This window comes from Acinonyx jubatus, chromosome B3, assembly GCF_027475565.1.
Source record: "Acinonyx jubatus isolate Ajub_Pintada_27869175 chromosome B3, VMU_Ajub_asm_v1.0, whole genome shotgun sequence".
Taxonomy (NCBI): domain Eukaryota; kingdom Metazoa; phylum Chordata; class Mammalia; order Carnivora; family Felidae; genus Acinonyx; species Acinonyx jubatus.
This window is the reverse complement of record NC_069386.1, coordinates 50,668,822-50,691,521: the sequence shown is the minus strand read 5'-3', so window position 1 is coordinate 50,691,521 and position 22,700 is coordinate 50,668,822. Positions and strand designations below refer to the sequence as shown.

Sequence of the window (22,700 nt, the reverse complement as noted above, 5' to 3'; positions counted from 1 at the left end):
TACAGTCGTGAACAAACGTCACTAAGTCCCTGCCCTCATGAAGCTTACATTCCTATTGGGGAGAAAAACAAATAAGTAAATAAATACAGAACATCAAGTCAAGCAGTGATAATCACTACAAAGAAGAGTAGTGCAGTGTAAAGAGAAAATTAAAAAGCTGTACTTTTCTTGATAGGATGGTCAGAAAGGCTTCTTTAAGGAGGTGACAACTGAGCACAAAGTCAAATGCAGTAAAGGCCAGCATCATGAGACCTGTATTCCAAAAAGGGATAGCAAATGCAAAGGCCCCACGGTGTCAACGTGCTTGTGGTGACTAAAGAACAGCAAGACCAATGTGCCTAGACTGCAAGGATCTTACAAGTATACTAAAAAAATGAGGTCAGAGAGGTAGCCTGAGACTTTAGGATTAAAATGTAATTCTTCCCCAATTCAAATATAATTCATTTCAATCAAAAAAAATCTTGGAATTTCATCAATACTCATTATTCTCTTAAATCTATTTGGTCCAAGTAATCTCTTTTTTTAAGCTAAATAAAATGAGGAAAAATCTGCTAAAATCTTAATTAACTGTCCTATATACACGACCTAATTTCTCCCCCCCACCACCCCAACACCAATACTTTCATCCACTTATACCTTTACCTATTCTTATGGTATAATCTAAAACCTTTCTAAATGTTGTTCAACATCAGGGTCTAACTCTCTTTCTGTAACAGGAAGCAATTTACTTCCTTAAAAAGGTAACATGATTAAAGACAATATTGGGACCATGAGAAATGTGAATATACAATGTATATTAGATATTAGCATCGTGCCAGTGTTAGATCTCTTGAGTATGATAAATGCACTGCAGGTATGAAGGAGAATATTCTTACTTTTAGGAGATACATGCAGTGGTATGATGGTAAATGTCTACCAACTGGCTCTCCAGAGGAAGCAGCACCTGGTTTGTAGCACTGCCAATTACCACGTTGTAAAAACTGGCCACTATTGTAGATAGCAAGAAGCTAACTTAATACAGAGTTGGGAAGAAATGTACAGTCAGCTTTCACATGCTAATACCAGTCAGTTCTAGGTTGAATAACTCAGGGTTGATGTGTCAGGTCTACAACTTACTCTCAAATTCTAAAAACAAAAAGTAAAAATGACAACTCCCTTGGGGTGCCTGGGTGGCTCAGTCGGTTAAGTAGTTGACTTCGGCTGAGGTCATGATCTCACGGTTCATGGGTTCAAGCCCCACGTCAGGCTCTGTGCTGACAGCTCAGAGCCTGGAGCCTGCTTCAGATTCTGTGTCTCCCTCTCTTTCTGCCCCTCCCCTGCTTGTTCTCTGTCTCTGTCTCTCAAGAATAAATAAAAGTTAAAAAAAATTTTTTTTTAAATGAAAACTCCCTTGTGTTTATCTAATCTACCACCCACCTATTGAGAGAGATAAAAGTGGTAAAATGTTGACAATTAACCTATGAAAAGGCATTTGATTATTAACTATATGATTCAACTTTTCTTTGGATTTAAATTTTTTACAAATTAGATATAAATTATAAAGCAAACAATGTAGGAAGTTTAAAGAAATTCTACAGCCAATTCTCTTGCAAACAGATTAAATCATAATTTTTTGGTGTATCGGTATCCTTTCATCAAGTACAGAGAATATGATATAGAACTTCAACCTATAAAATGCCTCCAAAAAAAGCAATTTGCCAATATTAAGTGCTAAAATTACACATGCTTTTACTATTATAAATTTAGAAAGAAATTACCCACTAGATAATGTGACAAACTATGATACCACATCACACACACACACACACACACACACACACAAACCCTGCTGATTTGGTTTCAAAAATGAAAAAGAATTTTTTAGATGTCAGGGTAAGCTTTAGTTTTTTTCTTTTTTCTAAGTTTGTTTGTTTATTTACTTATTTATTGAGAGAGAGAGAGAGAGAGAGAGATGGGAAAAGGTAGAGAGAAAGAAAGAAAGAGTGAGAGAGTGAGAGAGTGAGAGAATCCCAAGCAGGCTCTCAGCAAAGAGCCTGATATGGGCTCCAACTCAAGGACTGTAAGATCATGACGTAAGCTGAAATCAAGAGTCAGCACTTAACCACTTGAGGCAGCCAGGTTCCCCTGAGGGTTAGATTTATAAATGGACTGATTTCAGATATTGATACCAAATTTTAATTTCATTCAAAAAGATATTAATTGGGTAAGCGGGAAAATAAAAAATGGAAACCACATACTAATTTAAAATGCTAATCCCCAATGATAAATTGGTTGCACTGCCAAAGGGTAAGTTTTTAAGTCCAAATAATGGTCATATTTGGAATATTACTTATAAATAATGTGAATTATGACTAGATTCCCCAGGCTAGCCTACCAAAGATTTCTTATTCTATAATGGCCATTACTTGCAGCATTATGGAACAAGTCTAAATTCAAAGAAGTACAAGGGCCATGGTCCAAGCACTAAATCAATCCTGGGTAGTATTCTGATATGAGGAAAAAGACAATTTGGGGCACCATCTCACCACTTTAATATTTTCCATCAACCTCCTAGTGTCCACCTCTACATCTCAATCTCATTACCCCAATGCTGCTCTAAATGTTCATTGTGGTATATTATCACCCAGAAATCGTTGGTGTGTTCCAATTACCCACTTTTTCTCTCATTGCATACACACTATAGATGTGTAGTTCAATGCTGGTTTTGAGTTCCTCCAGTTAGATGTTGAAGAACACAAATTTCAGAGTAACATTAAGGATATGTTGATCTCTTACACCTGTAATGACTAGTCTTCACAACAGAGCATGAAAACACTCCTCAGTGCAGATAATTCAAGCTGTGTTTCCTTGGAAATAAAACACTACCAATCCCTATCCTGTGCCAGGCATATGCTAGGGTGCTGAACCACAGATGCTCAGTTCATCTCTCCTACAGTCCTTAAAACTGATGGTGCTAGAATGCAAAGACATCAAGTTCAGATAGGCTATGCAATTCGCTCAAGATCATTTGACTGGTCAAGTGCTGAGGTTACACTTTCTATCTGCCTGACCTTATAGCCTTAGGGTTTTATCTCTTCCTGCTTCATAGCATGCTACTAAAAAGGACCCACTAAGCTACTTTTATACCAAAATATGGCCATCATTTCAAGATTCTTTAAAAATGTTTATTTAAATATACATTTATTGATCTAAGTAAATCTCTAGTTAGTATAATTTCAGTCAGCATAAAAAGGGGAAACTTTCAAAATGGTAAAAATCAGGTACTATATGAATGCATGTTTACATGGAGTGTCCCCAACTAAGATACAGTTAGCTGTGCTTAGGCACACTTGGCCCTTTGCTCATCTACACTAATGATTAGGCTCACTGGGTCAACTAGTCAACGTATCTAACACTTCACAGTTTATAAAGTTCTTTGGCACATCATCTCACCTGAAGCTCAGAAGCATCACTTTGAGCCAAATACATTTTACAGAAGAGAAAACAGGTTTGGAGCTTAACCCAAGTCACAGAACTGTAACTGACAGAATGGGTCCCAAGTCTAAACTCTAAAACCTTTGAGTCTTTTTCCTATTAATCTACCCTATCTCTTGTACTCGTAAACCTCAAGTTCTTCAACCAATGTAATCTCTCTCTCAGACAAATAGCCAACTAGAACAAATCTTGCATGGTGGGTAGATGGCATAGAGTTCTAGCAAATATTTGTCTGTGGATCATTTGTTAATCAGATATGTACCAACAGGTACCACCTATACCAAATAGCTTTTGCCTACTCCTTTGTTATTTTATAATGTTGTATTTCAATTCATTGAGATTTAGTCAATTTAAAAATATAGTTTTCCTTTAAGTCATGGGCAAATGCATTTTAAATCTATTTTTTAAAAAGTGGACATAGGGGTACCTGGGTGGCTTAGTCAGATTAAGCAGCTGATTTTGGCTCAGGTCATGACCTCATGGCTCCTGAGTTCTAGCCCCACAATGGGCTCTGTGCTGACCGCTCGGAGCTTGAGGCCTGCTTTGGCCTCTATGTCTCCCTCTCTCTCTGCCCTGCCTACCCCCCATGTTCTATCTGTGTCCCTCAAAAATAAACAAACATTAGAAAAAGGGGGGGCTTGCCCTTTAAATAAATAAATAAATATAAAAATTGGGCATAAAGTTGTGATAATAGCCTAAGAGTCAATAATTCAAACAAATCCCTAAATTGGCAGAATTCTAATTGCTGTGAGTAAAAACAATCAGTGATTGCTGACCTCTGCTTATACTCCTATTTGCTCAACAGTGAGACACCCTAGTCATTCATTCTTTCACCGAATATACATTAAGCACCTCCTATGCACCTACACTGCACCTACCGTATACAAGGATGTCTGCTAGGTAATGGGAATACAGCTGTGAACAAGAGACAAGGTGCTTGGTCTCAGGGAACTTAAAATCTAGTTGTGGAGACAGACAATAAACAAACATTTACAAAATGCAGTAAATACAATGAAGGAAACAGACTGTTGAGACACAGAACAATAAAGGACATCCAATTTAATAAATATAATAGCAGCTAACATTAACTGAACACTTTAGATAGGGTAGTCAGAGAAAGCCTCTATGAAAAGTGACATTTAAGCCAAGATCAGAAGAATGACAAGGAGCCATCCATCTGATGCTTAGGGAGCAAGGCTTTTTAGGCAGAAGGAATAATCCACACAAGGCCCTGAACGGTCATCAAAAACCTAAAAGGTAGCCAGTAGGGCTGGGCATGGTGAACAAGGAGAAAAAAAATGCAAAAGGCCTCATTATAATTTTATTGCATCCGTATCTTTTATATGAAAAGGAAAATAAGAGAAAACTCAGCTCCGATCATTGCTGTCTTTGGTATTACACATCGATTATTGTCTAATATTTTTGACATGGTTTTCACATTGTTACCCAGTCCATCCTGTTTCAGTTTAACATGAATGTCTAATATAATGAATGAACTATTCTCATTTTTCACCCATTTGAGAAAAGACAGAATTAATTATTGACAAATCAGTTTACATACTGAAAAAGAAGTACTGTTTCCAGATACCACCAATTTTTTTTGTTATTACAAAATAAAATTCAGTATTAAATTAGAATTCTAAGATTGATATTAACTTAGTTTTTAATATCCTCAGCCTCAAATGGGGGAAACATAGTCCTATAATTCGATATAAAGTTGAGAAGACAAAAAAGTAAATATAAATGTTTTTCATTTAACCATTTTTTCTATACTTGTTCATAATGCAGAATGCTCAGTCTCCATGGGTTTCTTCACCTTTTTGAAGTGGAAATCACCTTTTAAGTCACATTCCCTGTACACACACTAGCCTCTCGATTCTGCCTTCCAATGATCTTTTTTCTCGTGCTTCAAAGAAATGACAGTTTCCATGCACTGAATCATTTCCTTCTTACTAGATGATTGGCAAAAACATAGACAGGGAAGGTCTATGTCAATCCTGTTAGTATCTAATTTCAGAAGTTAAATCAAACCAGCAATTATTTAACAGCTACAGTGTGTCAAGACCCATCAGTGTAAATGGATGATAGACCAGCAGTAACTTTTTTTTTTTTTTAACGTTTATTTATTTTTGAGTGAGAAAGTGAGTGAGTGAGCAGGGGAGTGGCAGAGACAGAGAGACAGAATCCGAAGCAGGCTCCAGGCTCTGAGCTGTCAGCACAGAGTCTGACACAGGGCTTGAACCCACAAATCGTGAGATCATGACCTGAGCCAAAGTTGGATGCTTAAATGACTGAGCCGCCCAGGCGCCCCTAGACCAGCAGTAACTTCTGACTGGATATCACAGTGAGTACACAAAACATGTACAGTTGAATTAGCCTCTCTTTTGTCCTCTAAATGACTTAATTCTTAGAGTATGGCTTATAACAAAAGCAGTTCACATCTGAATGTTTACCATGTGCCAGCCACAGTTCTAAGAACACTAAATACGTGTATTTAATCCTGAAAACAACCGTAAGCAAGATACTGTTACTTTCCTCATTGTAAAGATGAAGAAGGTGAGGCAGAGAAGATAAGGAGTTTTCCAAGGTCACAATACTTACCAGATCTGTTTTGTGTTTTCCTCAAGCCAATTTGGTCCCATTATCTTATAATGTCAGAGGATTAAAAGTATATACTTGAGCTCGCTTCAAACCTGAGCTAGCCCTCTTGTTAGCTATGTGACTTTGGGTAACTTACCAAATCTCTGTGAGTCAGATTCATTTATTTACAAAATGAAGGTGACAAAAACATCTACTTCCTTGAGCAACTGTGAAGATTAAATGAATGATATATGTAAACTATTTGGGACAGTGTCTGGCACATAGTATATATAAGAGTTAGCTGTTATTATTAACACTACCACCACCACCTCCTCCTGGGAATTTAATAAAAGGTTTATTAATCTAGACTACTTAATCTCATCAACATTTGTTTTCTTTTCCTCTAACAGCTCTCATTTCTATTGTTTGATTTACATTGGGTAACAATGAGCTATTTTAAGCAAATAAGCAAGGCATCTTATTCCCTGGGTAATTGTTTGTCTAGGTCTAACCACGTCTTTCCTCCTATTTCAGTTGCCTAGGAAGGAATTGGTTGAGGTTAATAGGGTTGTATCATATCCTAAGTTCATAAGCCACTGTTATACTAAACTTGTAATATAATAAAAACTTGTAATATAATAAAAACGGGGGAGGGGAGTCTCTTAGTTTTTTAGGCTGCTGTAACAAAATATCATAAACTAAGTGGCTTATAAACATCAGGAATTTATGTCTCACAGTTCTGGAGGCTGGGAAATCCAAGATCGAGGCACCAGCAGATTAAGAGTCTGGAGAGAGCTGGCTTCCTCATAGATGGCTGTCTTTTCACCATGACCTCAGATGGTGGAAGGGCTTTCTTTGGCCACTTTTATAAGGGCACTAATGCCATTCATGAGGTCTCCACCTGATCACAATCTAATCACCTTTTGAAGGGTCCACCTCCTACCCACCATCACTTGGGGGGGGGGGGCTTAAGATTTCAACACATGAATTTGGGGAGGGGACACAAATCTATAACAAGGGAAAAAACTATGATTGCACTCCTCTCAGTTTTAACCTCAAAAAAAAAAAAAAAAAACCTATTTGGTATTTGGTATCTGTTTGGTATTTTGCTTGTGAAACACGGTTTACACTAATAGTGTTTATTTAACAATCATAAATCACCAATAATATGTATTCAAATATGAATTGGAATATAGTATTTTAAATTACTGATTTATTGATGATTTACTAGATTTTATAGGCAGACTTAGTCTTTTGTAATAGTTGATAAGCTCAGGTAAGTTCAGATACTCTTAGAAATGTCTGATGAAAAAACTGTTTCTAACAAAAGCATAAAGCATAGCAAACTTTTACCTTCAAAATTAAAAAGCTTTTTATTTTTATGCAATACCATAAATTTAGGACTCCAGAAATACTACACATGTATAACACAAGTAATTATTAAAGGTTAAAACCATAAAGCGTTTTAATTGTTTCAATGCAAAGGCCATGCTTTAGACTTTTAATACTGGGCACTCAGTATCTATCTAGGACCAGGTCCAAAGTTTACATCCTTAGGTACAAGGTGGATAACACTGTTGAACCTCCCAGCTGCCCAGCTCTAGTGAGCAGTTAACACATTTAATAGATTTAAAAATCCATTCCCAGGAAGTTTAGTCCACCCACGCCCCCCCTTATATTTTAAGCGATGATTATAACAAATGATAGTATAAAGAAATTATACATGTATGTCAACCACCCTTTCATAGTTTTATTTTCTCAGATGACTATATATTAAAAGCCAATTAAATCTCCTTGAGCTTTAGCAGATTGAACACTATGAATGCGAAACGTAACAAAACAGTATGAGGTTATTGCACATTTGATTATTTTCTTTCCTCAAACATTCTTTTGTAACTGGCCAACTGTTAGGCATCTAAACATGATCAAAGGTATCATTTACTTAAAACCTACTATGTGTTAACCACTAACATATTTCATTCTAACAACTATGAGAAATTAAAATTATCCCCATTGTACACACAATCTGAGACTCTGAGGGATTAAATAATTTGATAGAAGATTACCTAGCTAGCAAGTAAAGGAACAAAGATACAAAACAGGTCTATTCCCAAATCCTGTGCCAATGATAACATCAAAGACTCATCTTTGGCTGCAATGCCCAAGTAATGTTACGCTACTACTTAAAACTTAAAAAAATAAAAAAATAAAAAAATAATTTACCTCAGACTATGGTAAAATACTATTAACTATTGTTACTATATAGGCCAATGGCTACATTTAGCATCTTAAATTATCTCAAAGTACAGAAATTTTCCTAAAAGACTTTTGCTTAATCAATTAGCAACATGGACCAATGCTTTCCATAGCCTCCATAAAAATAAACTGGCAGACACTGGCTGCTAACAAGGTACTTTCTAGTTGTTTGCACTTTCTACTTCTACCAGTTGAGTTGTATGCTTCATTACAATCTGGTGTTTGTTCTCAAAAGTTATTTATAATACCACCCTATTTATAATAACTAATTTATTTAAATAATATATAAATCAATGAAATGTGTGCAAAAAAAGTTTATTTCTGTGAAAACTGCTGCATGCTTTGGAAAGAACGTATGTGATGAACATGTATTCCCTCCCCTTCTGAAACAAATTCCTATTGACTTCTGTATATACAAAACGTGTATAAAATTGTGTGAAACATTAATAATTTTAAAATGTTTTTAAATATAAAAGATACCATCCTCACACTGCTCTACAAGTCTTATTTCACTTTTAAGAAAGCGAAACTAGAAAACTAGAAAAAAACAAAACAAACTAGAAATCTTAGGTGCACATTATTGGTGTCATTTATATAAGAGCATATGAAACTCTGAAAAACTGACCCTATTTAACCCCCCCAAAAGAACCCTGAGCCTGCATTAAAACACAGGTGAATTAATTAAAGCTGTTATATTTATGGTTCCTCACTGAAACTGACTTTTTAAACTAGCCACCCAACTACTTATTTAGAAACTCTCTGAAGCACAGCTGTATCCTGCTAAGCAAATATCTCAGAGTCTCTCTCTACACTAGAATTCACACACTTTACTCAGATTCTCATAGAAATCTGAAGGGTTCTCCTATTTACTCATTTTATAGAGAACTCAGTGTTAAGTATAGTTACCAAGTTCTCTAGCCCAGAGACCAAAAGCAGTGAAATTAAAAGGAGGCAAGAATAAACATTAACAGCAAAGACTGCTGACAGCAGCAACAATTAAATGAGAATTTAAAAATCAGATCTCACAAAAAAACAAAAAAGGAGACGTGATTTAAGTTAGAGGCAAAAACAAAAACAAAAACCCCAAACCCAAAAAGCTCATAAATTTAAATCTCTCTGTAGGGCCTTTCTAGCCCTGTTTTAGAGGTCTGTCCATACATCATGATTAGAGTTGAAAATATTTTTGGCATTTAAAGAGTAAAGTTTCAATTATACAGAGAATTCACTCAGTTTCTTAGACACGGACGTAGAAGCAAATGAATTATTACTGTCATTTAGCTAAGTACTGCCTGTCATGTGCCTTTCCAACTGCAGGTCAAGAAATCCATTCAATGGGTTGTGACAGCAGTTTTTAAAAATAGAAATAGAACAGAAAAGACAAGACCACACTCACAGAGTAAGGGTAAGTACGTTTTGTGAAAAGTTTATTTTTGTATTTCTATACTGTTTGGCAAAGTAAAAGATCCTTTAGGCCATGGGCCTAAAGATCCGTATCATCATGATGAAATATAATCATAATACTAAACTTGCAATTCTATCATTTTTACATCATAAGGCTAAAGAAAGCTACAATTTTCAAGAGAAAAAATTTATTCTTATTCTATTTATTCTTAATGAATAAAGGTATTTATTTTTCCTAGTAATCTGTATCAGCACATAACTAACATTTTATTGTGTTTGGTACCAGTTTTGGCTAAAATAGAGATGTGTGCAAATATTTTTTTAAGCTGCTTACAGCCTTAAAGCAAATTTTAACAACAACAACAAAAAACCCCAAAACAAATAGCTGCTTTTATTTATTTTGACACGCAATTACTGATCTTGGTGCCATTTTTCCAAAGTCACTGATGTACTCTAAAAATCTCAACTTGGCATTCTACACAAGGAACCTGCTTAGTAACAATACACTTACTAATACTTCATGCATACATAGCTGATTTTTTAAAAACAGACAAACACTTAAAACTAATTTAAACCACTAACTTAAGTATGGCTTTCTCCACTTCTTCCTGGTGCATTTTAAAAGGCACCATTAGCAAAGCCCCATTTTAAAACTAGAAAAGAAAAGCCTTTGAATACACTTTGAAAAAAATAAGGAAATATATTTTATTACATCTTTTAAAAAATGAGCATCTCATTTATATGAAGATAAATTACTATTTCCAATCCTAAAGTCTCAACTTTGTCATCTAGTCCAACTCTGTACCAAATACAATAATCCTCTTCCAACAATGTTCCTTGGAATCAAACCCGCATCTAAAAGTCTTCACTCCTAACTACTACTATATTAATAATCTCCTAAACTTGGTCCTTGTCATTAATCAAAAGAAGGTTGATAAATTAGTGTTTAATTCCTTTTAAATCCTTGAAAAACAGAGTATACGTTATTCTCATAAATCCTGAAAATACAGGTTTAGAAAGGAAAGGACACATTTAAGGCTCTGGACTGCTTTGCAAACTTTTAGAGTTTGCCTAAAGCACAAAAATCAGCTAATAAAAGCACTAACAGTAATAGAATAGTATTTGTCAACTCAATCTTAAATTTTCTCAGTTCATCAAGTTCAAGTTCTCCAGTTGAAAGTTTGTAAACCGTAAAGTTGAAGTTAGATTGACGTTACCAGAAAAAAAAAAATTGTGACTCTAAAAAGATGTCAAGTATTGTGGCAACGGATACAAATGCTGCTCCTGGTAATTTCATTTTGAGTGACACTAGAGTATCTCTTGAAATTACTACTTTCCAAACACTTCTGAAGAATATATCCTGCCATCTAGATTCTAACTCTGTCTTCCTTGTGCCCTCCTCTACCTCACCTGCTGGAACCTATAACAGAAACAAGTGGGCATATGTAACAAGCAAAGAATTGATCCTGCCAGAGAATTAGGTTAACACTTACAAACCGGGGCACAAAAAAAAAAAAAAAAAAAAAAAAAAAAAAAAAAAAAAATCCTACTGAAGTAAGTCATTTACCTCGGTCTGGCTTCATTTTCACATCCAATTTCCACCCAAGGTGCTGTGAAATACACTTGTGGGTTCTTTCAACAAGCTCGCCGCTGATCCTGTGGCTACAGCTCCGTTTTCAAAATGCTGAAAGAGACCAAAATAAAATTAATCCGGCCAGGCTCTGATACCCAGACCTTGCAAGAAAACTACTGTGAACAGGCCTCTTCCTGGCAACTAACTGCGGTGACAGCAACCCTCGGCAGCTCCGAAAAAAGCAAAACTCTCTGTGCACGGCCTGCCCCATCTCCTCCGGACCCAGCACCCCTCTTCCCGCCCGTGTGCTCTCCAGGCCAAAGTGTCCTTCCTTGACACAGCGTCTCTGAACCAAAAGAAAGATCTATTTATAACCTGGAGATACAGGCAAGAAAGAAAAAAAAAAAAGGTTCAAGCAACACGAGCTAACTAACCCCTTTGTAAAAAACGCCGCTGGGAACAGAGGCACCTCCGCACTGGCTGGTATAGAAATTCTCCGTCCAGGTGCCCGGGCGCAGGAAACTCTTCACGACCCCTAGCGCCTCGCCAGGAGCCCCGCCCGCCCCCGAAGGGCCTCACCTGTGTAATTACCCTCTGGCTAGCCTTCGTGTGGCAACCGCGGCCAAGTTTACACAATAAGAGGGTCAGAAAGAAATGCGAGTCATCTTCTCGCGCCCAGCCCCCAGCCCCAAACGAACTCTACTGGGCTGTCCCGGGTCGTCCCCCCCCCCCCACCCCCCGCCACCGCCACACGCACCAGACCCCCAACCCTGACTGGCCCGACCTGAGGTGGGCCTGAGGAGGGGTGTTTACAGCTGGGCGCTCGCCCCTGCTCGGCGCAGCCTGCCCGCTGCGGGCACCTTCCGTCCCTCCGCGGCCCCGGATTTCCTTCAGCCTCGCCGCACCGAGCGCCGCGCCAGCCCCTCTTCCCGCCGGAGAGTTGTTTTCATGGCTCCCTCGGCCGACCTCTGCTGACTAACTCTCTCTGCTCGCCCGTCCCAAACCCTCCTCCTCTTGGCACTTCTCTGCGCCGCTCGCCCAGCGGCTCACATCACACTCCCACCTCAGACCCGAGGCTCCGAGAGGCACAGGGCCGGCGAGAGCGGAACGTGGCGCGCAGCGGCCCCCGGGGCTGCGTTAGAGGACCATGGGGGCCCGAGACGACAAGCCCGACGCGGCTCCCGGGCGCCCTTGTGGCCATCCACCCCCGCCTCAGCCGCCGCCTCGCTTCACTCCCAGCGCTCAGCCCTTCCCCCTGCCCGACTCGCACCCGAGCCCCGCGGCCCCCGGGCTTCGCCCGCCCGTCGCCCCGGCCGGCCCGCTTGCCCCGCGCCTTTGCCAGCTCCTCGCCCGCCCGCTGTCTCTAGCTTTGGCGCCCCAGCTCCCGATCCCCCTCGCTCGCCCAGTTCTTTCTCTGCTGCTTGCCCTGTCAAAACACTGCCCGGGTCACGTGTCCCAACAACAGCCAACCCACCGCTCGTCACTTCCTCCCCGGCGGCCTCCGCGGCTGGCGCCCGGTTGTTATGGCAACACCCCGCACGCCCCGGGCCGCTAGCCCCGCGGCCTGGGTTTCGGTGCAGGTGCCCGACTGCTGCGCGGGCGCGGGGGAACGGCAGCTGCGAAGGGCTGACAGAGCCTGGGAGGCTCGGGAGGCGCGAGGCGCTGCGGCCCCGCTCGGCCCCTGGCCGCGCTGAGAGCCGGCTGCCGCGCGTCTGGGACCAGGAATCCGAGCTGCGCTATTAGAACACAGGGTGACTGGGGAGATGTCATCCCGGGCCTGCCCCAGACGTGGAGGATAATTATAGTCTCCTCCTCCTCCACATGGGATGTTGGCTCTGGGTTGTGACCGAGCCCCAGTGGATTGCAGCACACGGTGGAACCCGGGTCTAATGTGGCAGGACAGGGGGCAGCCAGGCGCATCAAGGAGTGAGGAGTTCAAGAGCAAGAAGCCCCTCTCACTCTAGATTTTCCTAAATCCCTAGAGGTTTTAAGTAGAATTCGGAACCCAAGCTCCCAAGATACTCGCTGTGCTAAAAATAACTTTTATAACGTCTAAAACCCTGACTCATGGCAGGAAGACACTTTTGACACCATGTTATTGTTGAGGAGCTGTAATTTTGTTGTCCTATAACAATGTGACATGATGACATTTCGTGTTGTGATGTGTCATCACTTCAACACAAACAGATGACAAGGATCTGCAGTAATTAAAAAAAAAAAAAAAAGGCAGTCCTAACAAGGGCTGAAGCTATTAGCTACTCAGTTTATAGACAAAGTACATAGGGGGTTGTGAGCTCAAAACAGACAATGTACCAAATCTGCAATGCTCTTGATGTCATATGAGAAGTTTTTTTTTTTTTAAATGAAATAATTTTGCATTTAAGAATCAAAACCGCAAAGTATCATGGTAAGTCTAAAGGTGATTTATTTTAGGGGCACCTGGGTGGCTCAGTCAGTTAAGCATCTGACTCTGGATTTTAGCTCAGGTCATGTTCCCACCCACTGGTGGGATCAAGCTTCCCATGGGCTCTGTATTGACAGAGCAAAGCCTGCTTAGGATTCTCTCTCTGCCCCTCCCTTGCACTCTCTCAAAATAAACATTTTTTTAAAAGGTGATTTACTTTATAGTTTTTGTACTCCTTTGTGGTTTCCAAAGTTTTACAGTATTACTTTTACATCAGAAATTTTTGCATTTTTTTGCCTTACATCAAATACATGAAACTTCAATTAAGAAAAATACTAATTTTCTAGATGTTTTGATATATACAGTAAAATCACATGGACAACTGCAATGATTAACCTTAACTCTAAGATTGTATCTAACCAAAACAGGGCAGAACATTCATGAGGGTAACATTTCATTTTCAGGAAAATGTTCTATCATGAAGATGAAACTTCTGGCAAATGGCAACAGTTCCTTAGTCTCTGTAATGGCTACAAATCTTAACTCCTAGTGGACCTGATTCTGATATTAGTGAATACTCTAATATGTAGTTTCCTTTGTGAAGTTTTACTTGTTCTACAAACACCTCTCGATTAACCTTGGTAATGGGAGACAGAAGGAACACTTCCAGATAATCCAAAACCCTAAATTTAGCACAACAGCTGGGACCAGATAACAGCTATTGTAAAAGGCTTAGTAAGTGAACATATCTGGAAGCCAGATCTGCGATTTAGCTCCTTTTCCTCTGCCTATTTTGCAAAAGGTAGAAAGACCAGAAAAAATGTTGAGAGCTGAAGTTGACAATATTGGATAACATGGAACACAAATTAGAATAATTCTCTTTTCCATAATTCAGTTTTAATAGCACATAGATAAATGATAATGTCTGAACATTTCTTAGACTAACTTGAAGATTTTTATTAGGAATCCTAAATCTGTTTAACAATCGGAGATCATTATGTCAAAGGAAAGAGTACTTAAAAGTGTTATTTTTGACCCATTCTTCAAGTTGTTTCATTCACTTAACACACATTTACTGAACACTCATTATTTGCTAGGCACATCCTAGTCTCAGAATAAAAGGTGATGAAAAACAGGGTCACTTTTCTTATGGAGCTTACAATATTGACTATGGCATAGCTTTGGTCAAGTCACATTCGAGAGCCTTTTTTCACCTGTAAAAATGAAGCGTTTTAACTCTCACAGAAGGTAATTTCTTTCCTTTCTAAAACAATTCTATTATTGGAGAAAACATATCCAGAATGGTTGGAAATAAGGACCCTCCCACAATGGCAACTCTAAGTGTTCATGATAAATGTGTTTGCACTTTGGGGCACCCAAGCAAAACAAACATCTCTGGTTCCTACTTGGTGAGGGGTAAGGGTCAGCAAAGCAAGGAAGTCAAAACAGCTGACAGGAATCTTCCCCTTTTTCTATCTGATTTGCTCTCCATTTTGCTTTCCCCTAGTGTTCCAAAGACGTATAATTAATTTCAAAAAAAAAAAAAATCATTCTTCAGCAAGGACGTAATCCCCTCAACTTTTACAGGTTTTGTTGTAGTAGTATGTAACAAAACCATATTTAATGGAGGTCTCTATTAGTTCTTTCACTGAGGTGTTGAGGATAACTGGTTTGCCCACTTTATTAATACAGGGCTGTTACTTTACCAAGATCATGGAATGAGTCCAGGGTACCCGAATGAGCTCTACCAAAGTAGAGATGGGCACCCTTTTCTTCTTGTATCTCTAGCACTAAGCAGAGGAACTGGCACAGAATACATGTCAAACTTTATATTAACCAATAAAATTTTCGTTTACATGCCCCAAAACTGTACCCCGAATAGTGATTGACATTTTCTCTCTAGTAGGTTAAAGCTAGAGCGTTGGGAAATCAGTTAGTGGCACAAACTTCACATGTGAAGGAGAGGTTTTCACTGTCCTTGATGTACTGTCCCGTAATAGTAGGAATGTCCTGGTTTGAATTGTGCCCCCCAAAATATTATGTTGAATTCTTAATCCCTATACTTGTGAATGTGACCTTGTTTGGAAATAGGGCCTTGCAGATATAATCAAGTTAAGCCCAGGTCATAATGGATTCAAGTGGGCCCCTAAATCCAACTACTAGTTTCCTAATAAAGTGAGAGCAATTTGAAGACAGAAGAGACAGGGAAGGTGGCCATGTGACAGAGACAGGAATGATACAGCTGCAAGCCTAAAGAATGCAAAAGATTGCCTGGAGCTACCAGAATTTAGCAAGAAATGAAGATTTTCCTCCCAAGAATTCAGAGGGAGTATGGCATTGCCAATACCTTGATTTTGCCCTTCCCACTTTCAGAACCATGAGAGAATAATTATCATTGTTTTAAGGCACTCAACTTTGTTGTATTTTGTTACTGTAGCCTTAGGGAACTTATCTAGAACTCTAACAATATTGCTTTAATTTTTTTCTTGGCTTGTAAATTGTATTGCGGATATTGCAAGTTTTCTAAAGTTCCAGGCTCCGAATGTTCACCTAAATATGGACATCTTCAATTCTGTAATAATTACAGTAAATCACTTGCAAATGTGAAAAAAAAAAACTCTCAAGTGTGGAAGAACAACTTTGACCATAGATAAAGGATGATCATGACTAAGTGGTTGAGAATCATGAATTGAAAATACACTATTTTAAATATGGTGACTGGCCAATCTGTTTCATCATAAAATAATGAACAGTACAATTAACATGTAGATAAAGCTAGTCTTGCATTATAAGTAAAAAAAAAAAAATTGAATTGTGTACTTTTAGTTCTTGAAATAACAAGAGGAAAGGCAAGCTATCTTTTCAGAAAGCTAACTTGTTTCCAATGGTTCACTTAAATTCATTGCAGTTCATTTGTTTCTAAGGGAGAAAGATTGTGGAGTTGTTGCTAAGGTATTGTTTCTAATAAACAATCCTCCACCTTCCCTTAAATTGACTGGCTGGTTTGTTTTTTTTTTTGTTTTTTTGTTTTTTTGTTTTTTGAGGCTCCTGTTTGTCTACCTTCTATGACCACAAGTATAAGGAAATGAAAAGTGATTCTACTTCCTGTCTGCAGAAGTGACTGTAGTACTTAGAAATACAAAAGCATCTAAATTTCAAGCCATGGAAACCCTTAATCAGATTTGCTGAGCTGCTAGAAGTCTCTGAGTCATCGAGTTTTAAGATCTTTTGAAAAGTTAGTAATTGTTCATTTTTGTAACAGTAACTGTGCTTAGCAGTTCACAGATATTATACATTTGATCCTGTTACCACCTTCTTATCTCGTGGATTAGGAAACAGGCTCAGAGAGAGAACATTCCCAAAGCTATAGTTACTAAGTAGAAGGAGTCTACTTCCTTTAATGAGCTCATTTAATGTCTTATCATTATGAAGTTAAATTATTCCAAAATATTTCAAATGGGAAAACTAAGTCTCAGGAACACTGAAAATGGTTGCACATTTATCATGTCAACTGGTTTATATAAACTTAGGCTCAATGCTTTGAGGTACTAGTTCTAAATAAAATGGTTCTGTTTTTGTTTTTTTTTTTTAATTGTTTTTAACGTTTATTTACTTTTGAGAGAGAGAGACAGAGCATGAACAGGAGAGTGGCAGAGAGAGAGGGAGACAAAGAATGTGAAACAGGCTCCAGGCTCTGAGCTGTCAGCACAGAGCCTGACACGGGGCTCGAACTCACGGACCGTGAGATCATGACCTGAGCCGAAGTTGGACGCTTAACCAACCAAGCCACCCAGGTGCCCCTGTTTTTGTTTTTTACATATAAACTCCAAAGAGCAAATAGCCACCAAGTTAATAACAGTAGCTAACTTTTCTTGAACACTTAAATGGTAAGCACAATTGAGTACTCTATAGGGATTAGTTTGTTTAATCCCCATGACATCCCTGTGAAGTATTATTATCCCTATTTTAAAATTAAATAAATAGGAAAAGGGAAGTTAATAACATGCCCAAGGTGAAGCAATTAGGAAGTGTCACGGCCAAGATTCACACTCAGAGAACAGGACTTTGGAGCATAAGTTCTTAACCACCAACTGGTATTGGTCCCCTTTAGTTTGGTTTTCCACCCCAACCCTGTACTTTAATGCCACTGAGCTCTTGCCATTTCCCCATCATGCATCCCTCCCCAGTTCCTAAACCTTTCTGGACTTTGAAGGCCCAAGTCCTACCTTATCATGTGTTCTAAAGCCCACACTCAAGTGTTTTCTCTGAACACCTATTTTATTTGTACTCTTAAAACTACATTTTATCTTTTAAGGGCAGAAATCAAAGGTGACCTCAAATTCCCTTATATTTCTTACGTTGAATAGCACCAGACTGGGCACAAAGACTCAAGTAATTTTTCAAGACCTAAAAGCCATCACTATTCTCTAGAACTGTTCCAGCCCGTCAGTAGCCACTAGTCACCTGTGGCTACTGAGTACTTCAAATGTGGCTGGTAAAACTGAGAAACACCATTTTTAATTTTAATTAATTTAAATGGAATGATGGGTTCTTGGTTTCAATAATAGATAACTATGTCTGGAAAAAGTTGAGTATGTGAATCTACCTTTTTCCACCTGTAAATTTTAGGGTATCTAAATACAGATCAATTATTTCTATTGTAAGTTTAGCACCCAAACTCAAAGTGTAAAACATACACCAGATTTCAAAAGACTTAGTAATAAAAATGAATGTAAAATATCTCTAATACTTTTACAATATTGACATGTTGAAATGATCCTATTTTAGATTAGGTTTCTTTTTCAATTTTTAAAATATGGCTACTGAACAATGTAAAGCTACATGTGTAGCTCACGTATTATTTTTATTACGACTGCTTTAGGACAGAAGACATTTGAAAATCAGCTCTCCTCCTAACCAAGTGATGCCTTTCGAAGGGTGCAAATTTTGAGATTAGGGAACTTGCTGCTTGCTCCAGTCCTGTCAAGAAGAGTTCCATGTATCCTAACGGGCCTGGAGTGCACCACAACATGGTAAGAATGTACCTTAGATTTGGTAGGAATAGCAGTGAAATTTCCGTTAAAACACATGTTGGATTCAGTTGAGTTTTCACAGTTCTTTTTTGCCGCATGCCTCTCAGAGGCTCACACACAGAACTACCTTACCCCAAACAGTGTGAACTATTTTCAGAAGTAGTGATGGGTGGACTTCTCTAAACAGTTCAACTCTCCATGAGCTGGTAGTGCCATTAAGTCTGTTATAAGTAAAATTACTGATCCTTTTCCTCTTTTCATCAGAATATATTAGTTCATTGCATTCTAATGATAATTCTACCGATAGTGCTTTTGATACTTAAAAAAAAAAAAGGAATCCATACCATTTGACTCAAAAAGTAGATATAAACAACAATAGTAATCTCTATTTCAAAATGTGCATAGTAAACTAAATGATCAGATATTTCAGGAAAAAAAATCAGAAGCAGAGTCTGTAAGAAAAATCTTTTCTTAGGTTCTATTATCTTAGGTTAAGAAAAAAAAGTTTTCTAAGACTGCACAGAAATAATGCAGAAAACCCCAACTCTTTTTTACAAATGGAAAAACACATAATTGAAACTAAACCTTCACATATAACGGATAGAGCAATCTGTAATGTATTTTTAGTAAATCAAACTTCTGCTGCTTCTATCAGAACCCCAAAAGCTCAGTTCAGCATAAAGAGAATTCTAGAAGTGATTCTTTATTTGCCTGTTGTGTATATCTCAATAATTTCATACTGCCATGCTTCAGAGAGACAGGAACATTAGCTGCCTCTTTATTCTAAATTGCACAGGCAAAATTATGTACTTGCAACTCAGTGTAATTGGTCTTTATTTCCAAAATGTCATTCTTGTCTAACATAAGTGTAATTCAATTCAGCATTCACTGAACTTTGTATGCCAAATACTTTGCTGGGCTCCTCGAGAGACAAAGGCCAGAAAAGCTAGTACTGACCCCTCAAAAATTTTATTAATCTAAAAAGAAGATAGCTATGTAAATAAATAACTACAGCTTAGTTTTATTACAGGAAAAAAAATTCACGCATAAAGAACACAGCTCAAAAAGAAAAAAAAAAAATCACTTCTCTCTAGGAGAAGGAATTGCTCAAGAAGGAAAGAACGTATTAGCCATGTTTTAGAAGATGAAGAGGAGCTCATTCGACAGGCAAAATAGGGTGGGATGGAGATGAAGGAAATTGTTCCCAACAGATGAAGCACAGCATGTCACTGAAGCATGACAGAACACACTTTGTTCAAGATGCCCTATTAGAAGGTCAGATTTAAGAAAGTTAAATGCAAATGATTAGGTACCGCATTAGACAAAGCCCCTTTTTTAAAAAAAATCAACCCCAGTTCTTCATCACCCCCCCCACTCCCCCCCTCCAAGTTCCATGCCTTTCCCATATAACTGCAGTCTCTCTCAGTAATAGGTCAGAATACATTTCCCAGATCCTGGTTCAGCCATGTGACTTGCTTTGAGGAAAAGAATGAGGCTAAAATGGTGGTTTTGAGCTAGACCTTAAGAGGCCTTGGCTGTTTGCTCTCTTGTACCTCTGCTATTAACATGAGAGACACTTGCCAGGGCTACCCTACTAGTCCCTGAAGATGAGAGACAAGTGGAATGAACTCTAACCACGTTTCCTGACCCACAGATCAACCCAGCTTTGATTAGCAAAACCCCCACAACCAACCCATATATCCACATCCCCGAGTATAAATTGTTTTATACAACTGGAGTCATTTGTTTTGCAGCATTATTGCAGCAATAGCAAACCAATGTAGCCATAACAGTCAACTTGGATTTTATCATGTGAATGACAGAAAACTATAAACAATTTTAACAGATAACTAAATTGTTTCAGAAACAATTGGCTCCAGCAACAAAGTGGAGGACAGAGATGGAAAGAGGATGGTGGGAGAGGTAGTGGCAAAGAAGTTATTTTAATGGGCCAACCCCAAGAGTATGCAGATCTGAACCAAGGCAATGGCAGTGTAAATGGAGTAGAAAAGACAGACTGGAGAGAGATTTAAAAGGGAGAATTGATAGAAAAAAAGAGAAGGGAGCATTTTTGTCTCCACTACTCCATCCCAACCTGGCTTGGAATAGTTGGTGGATCAACAGGTACTAGTAGGAAATACAAAACAAAGATCAGATTGGCCACTGAGTGCTGGGGTAGGGGTAGGAAATAGGAGTATTTAGTTTTAGATACATGATGTCTGAAAAACCTGTAAGCATCTAGACAAACATTCTGAAGGTAAAGAAAGATTCTGCTCTGGAGATTGGGAATGAGGTCTCATCTAGGTATGTATTACTCAGAAACCATTAGCATACAAATGGTGGCTCCCCCATGGGTGCAGATGGAGAAATGATGGCATAAGAGAAGGATAAGTGCTCAAATGTTGGCTGTTGCAAGGAAGTCAAAAGAAGGACTGAGAAATATTCTTTTGATTTCTCTATCCTGTTACCCCTAAGAGAAAAACTCTTTTTACAAATGGACAGAGGTGGCCTGGGCCCCATTGAACTCACTGTGTATTCAATAACCCACAACGGGAAAATTCACAGTGTAGTTGCTTTGAATCAGATCACTACTTTGCACCAGGTCAGGGCAGCATAATTCTGAGAACAGTCAACAGATTTACCCTGAACACATATTTTGGGAATTCATTATCATCTGTACTATATCCCAATAAGGCCATTATCCATGATCTCATGAAGTGCACTGGCAAAATCCAACATGCAGAGATCTCACCAAAATTGTTTTTCTGAGAGTAATGCACTTCAGAAACATTTTCTGATTTATAGGCATGTCACATATGAAAAACCAAGAAAATAAATTCTCCCCAGCTCTTATTCTTAAGTGCCCGTGTACTCAATTTCTCTTCAGTGTGCTCTATGCATGACATTTTCCTCCCAATAAGTTATGGCTTATTTCTGTCTCTTCATCAGGATACACTGTGATGATTCTAGGAAACATGCCAGGTATTGATGGCTTGTCTGGCAAATGATATCCACACAGCAAAGATATGGCAACATGAATATAAAATAAAACCAGTATGGCTGTTTGGATTGTTAGGTATTTATACAGGACAGACCCTGGCTGTGGTTTTTAATAGGAAAGTAGTTCTAGGCCATGCAAGAGAATTCAAAGTACCCGTCTCTTTTGTGGCCCTCTTTTTTATTTTTTTGCCATGTAACCCTACTCTCCTGGCCACAAGTGATTGAATCAGGGTAATACCTGACCTGAAGAAAACACTCTATAGGCTGGCAAGTGGCCTGTGAAGTAGTTTAGCCCTAGAGAACTCAGCCCAGAAGGAATACAATATATCAGCTAGTGACTAGCTAATCATACTCTTTAGATGGTGGTGGTAGAAGGGTAGTCATGTGCTTGAGGCATACAGAGTTAGTTACAGCTGAAGCAGAGAGCAGACAGAGAGGATTCCCTAACAGTGAGCAATCGAAAATTGAGTAAGAGACACCCAGTTCTGAAAGAGCATTAAGTGCTCTTAAGCCAAGGATTACAAGTAGACTGCTGGGGGTGTTTCTAGTCCCAAGTGATGGGAATGATGGTCCAATTTTCTGTGAAGCCTGGCTATGTTTTCCGAGATTTTGTTGTTGTTGCTGTCTTTCATCGTTCTGTAAATCTTTCCAATAAACCCTTATAACAAAGGCAACCTGAACATCCCTAATAGTTGAAACTCAAAAGTATCTCATACAATTTTATATTACTTCCAAATTATGAGTGAAAAATGTCAAAATACAGGGGTGCCTGGGTGGCTCAGTGGGCTAAGCGTCTGACTTAGCTTCAGGTCATGATCTTACTGTTTGTGAGTTAGAGCCCCGCATCGGGCTCCGTGCTGACAGCTCAGAGCCTGAAGCCTGCTTCACATTCTGTCTCCCTCTCTCCCTGCCCCTCTCCTGCTTGTGCTTTTGCTCACTCTCAAAAATAAACAAACATTTAAAACAAACAAAAAAATAT

At 38.7% G+C, this 22,700-nt stretch overlaps 1 protein-coding gene across 5 annotated transcripts in view; it reads right to left on the bottom strand.

Moving 5' to 3' along the window:
- The window catches only part of ATOSA (atos homolog A), a 113,978-nt gene that overhangs the window by 75,246 nt on the left and 16,032 nt on the right, over nucleotides 1–22,700 (bottom strand). The window contains exons 1-2 of one of the 5 annotated variants that reach the window (XM_027067272.2): nucleotides 12,759–13,100; nucleotides 11,279–11,395 (exon numbers count right to left, since the gene is read on the bottom strand). In XM_027067272.2, coding sequence (XP_026923073.2) covers nucleotides 11,279–11,294 — 16 coding nt within the window. In that variant the 5' untranslated portion in view covers nucleotides 11,295–11,395; nucleotides 12,759–13,100. Of the gene's footprint in view, nucleotides 1–11,278; nucleotides 11,396–11,718; nucleotides 12,011–12,068; nucleotides 12,518–12,554; nucleotides 12,698–12,758; nucleotides 13,101–22,700 lie in introns of those variants that run through there. The other 4 variants (XM_053224003.1, XM_027067271.2, XM_015063487.3 and 1 more) reach the window with 4 other exon arrangements.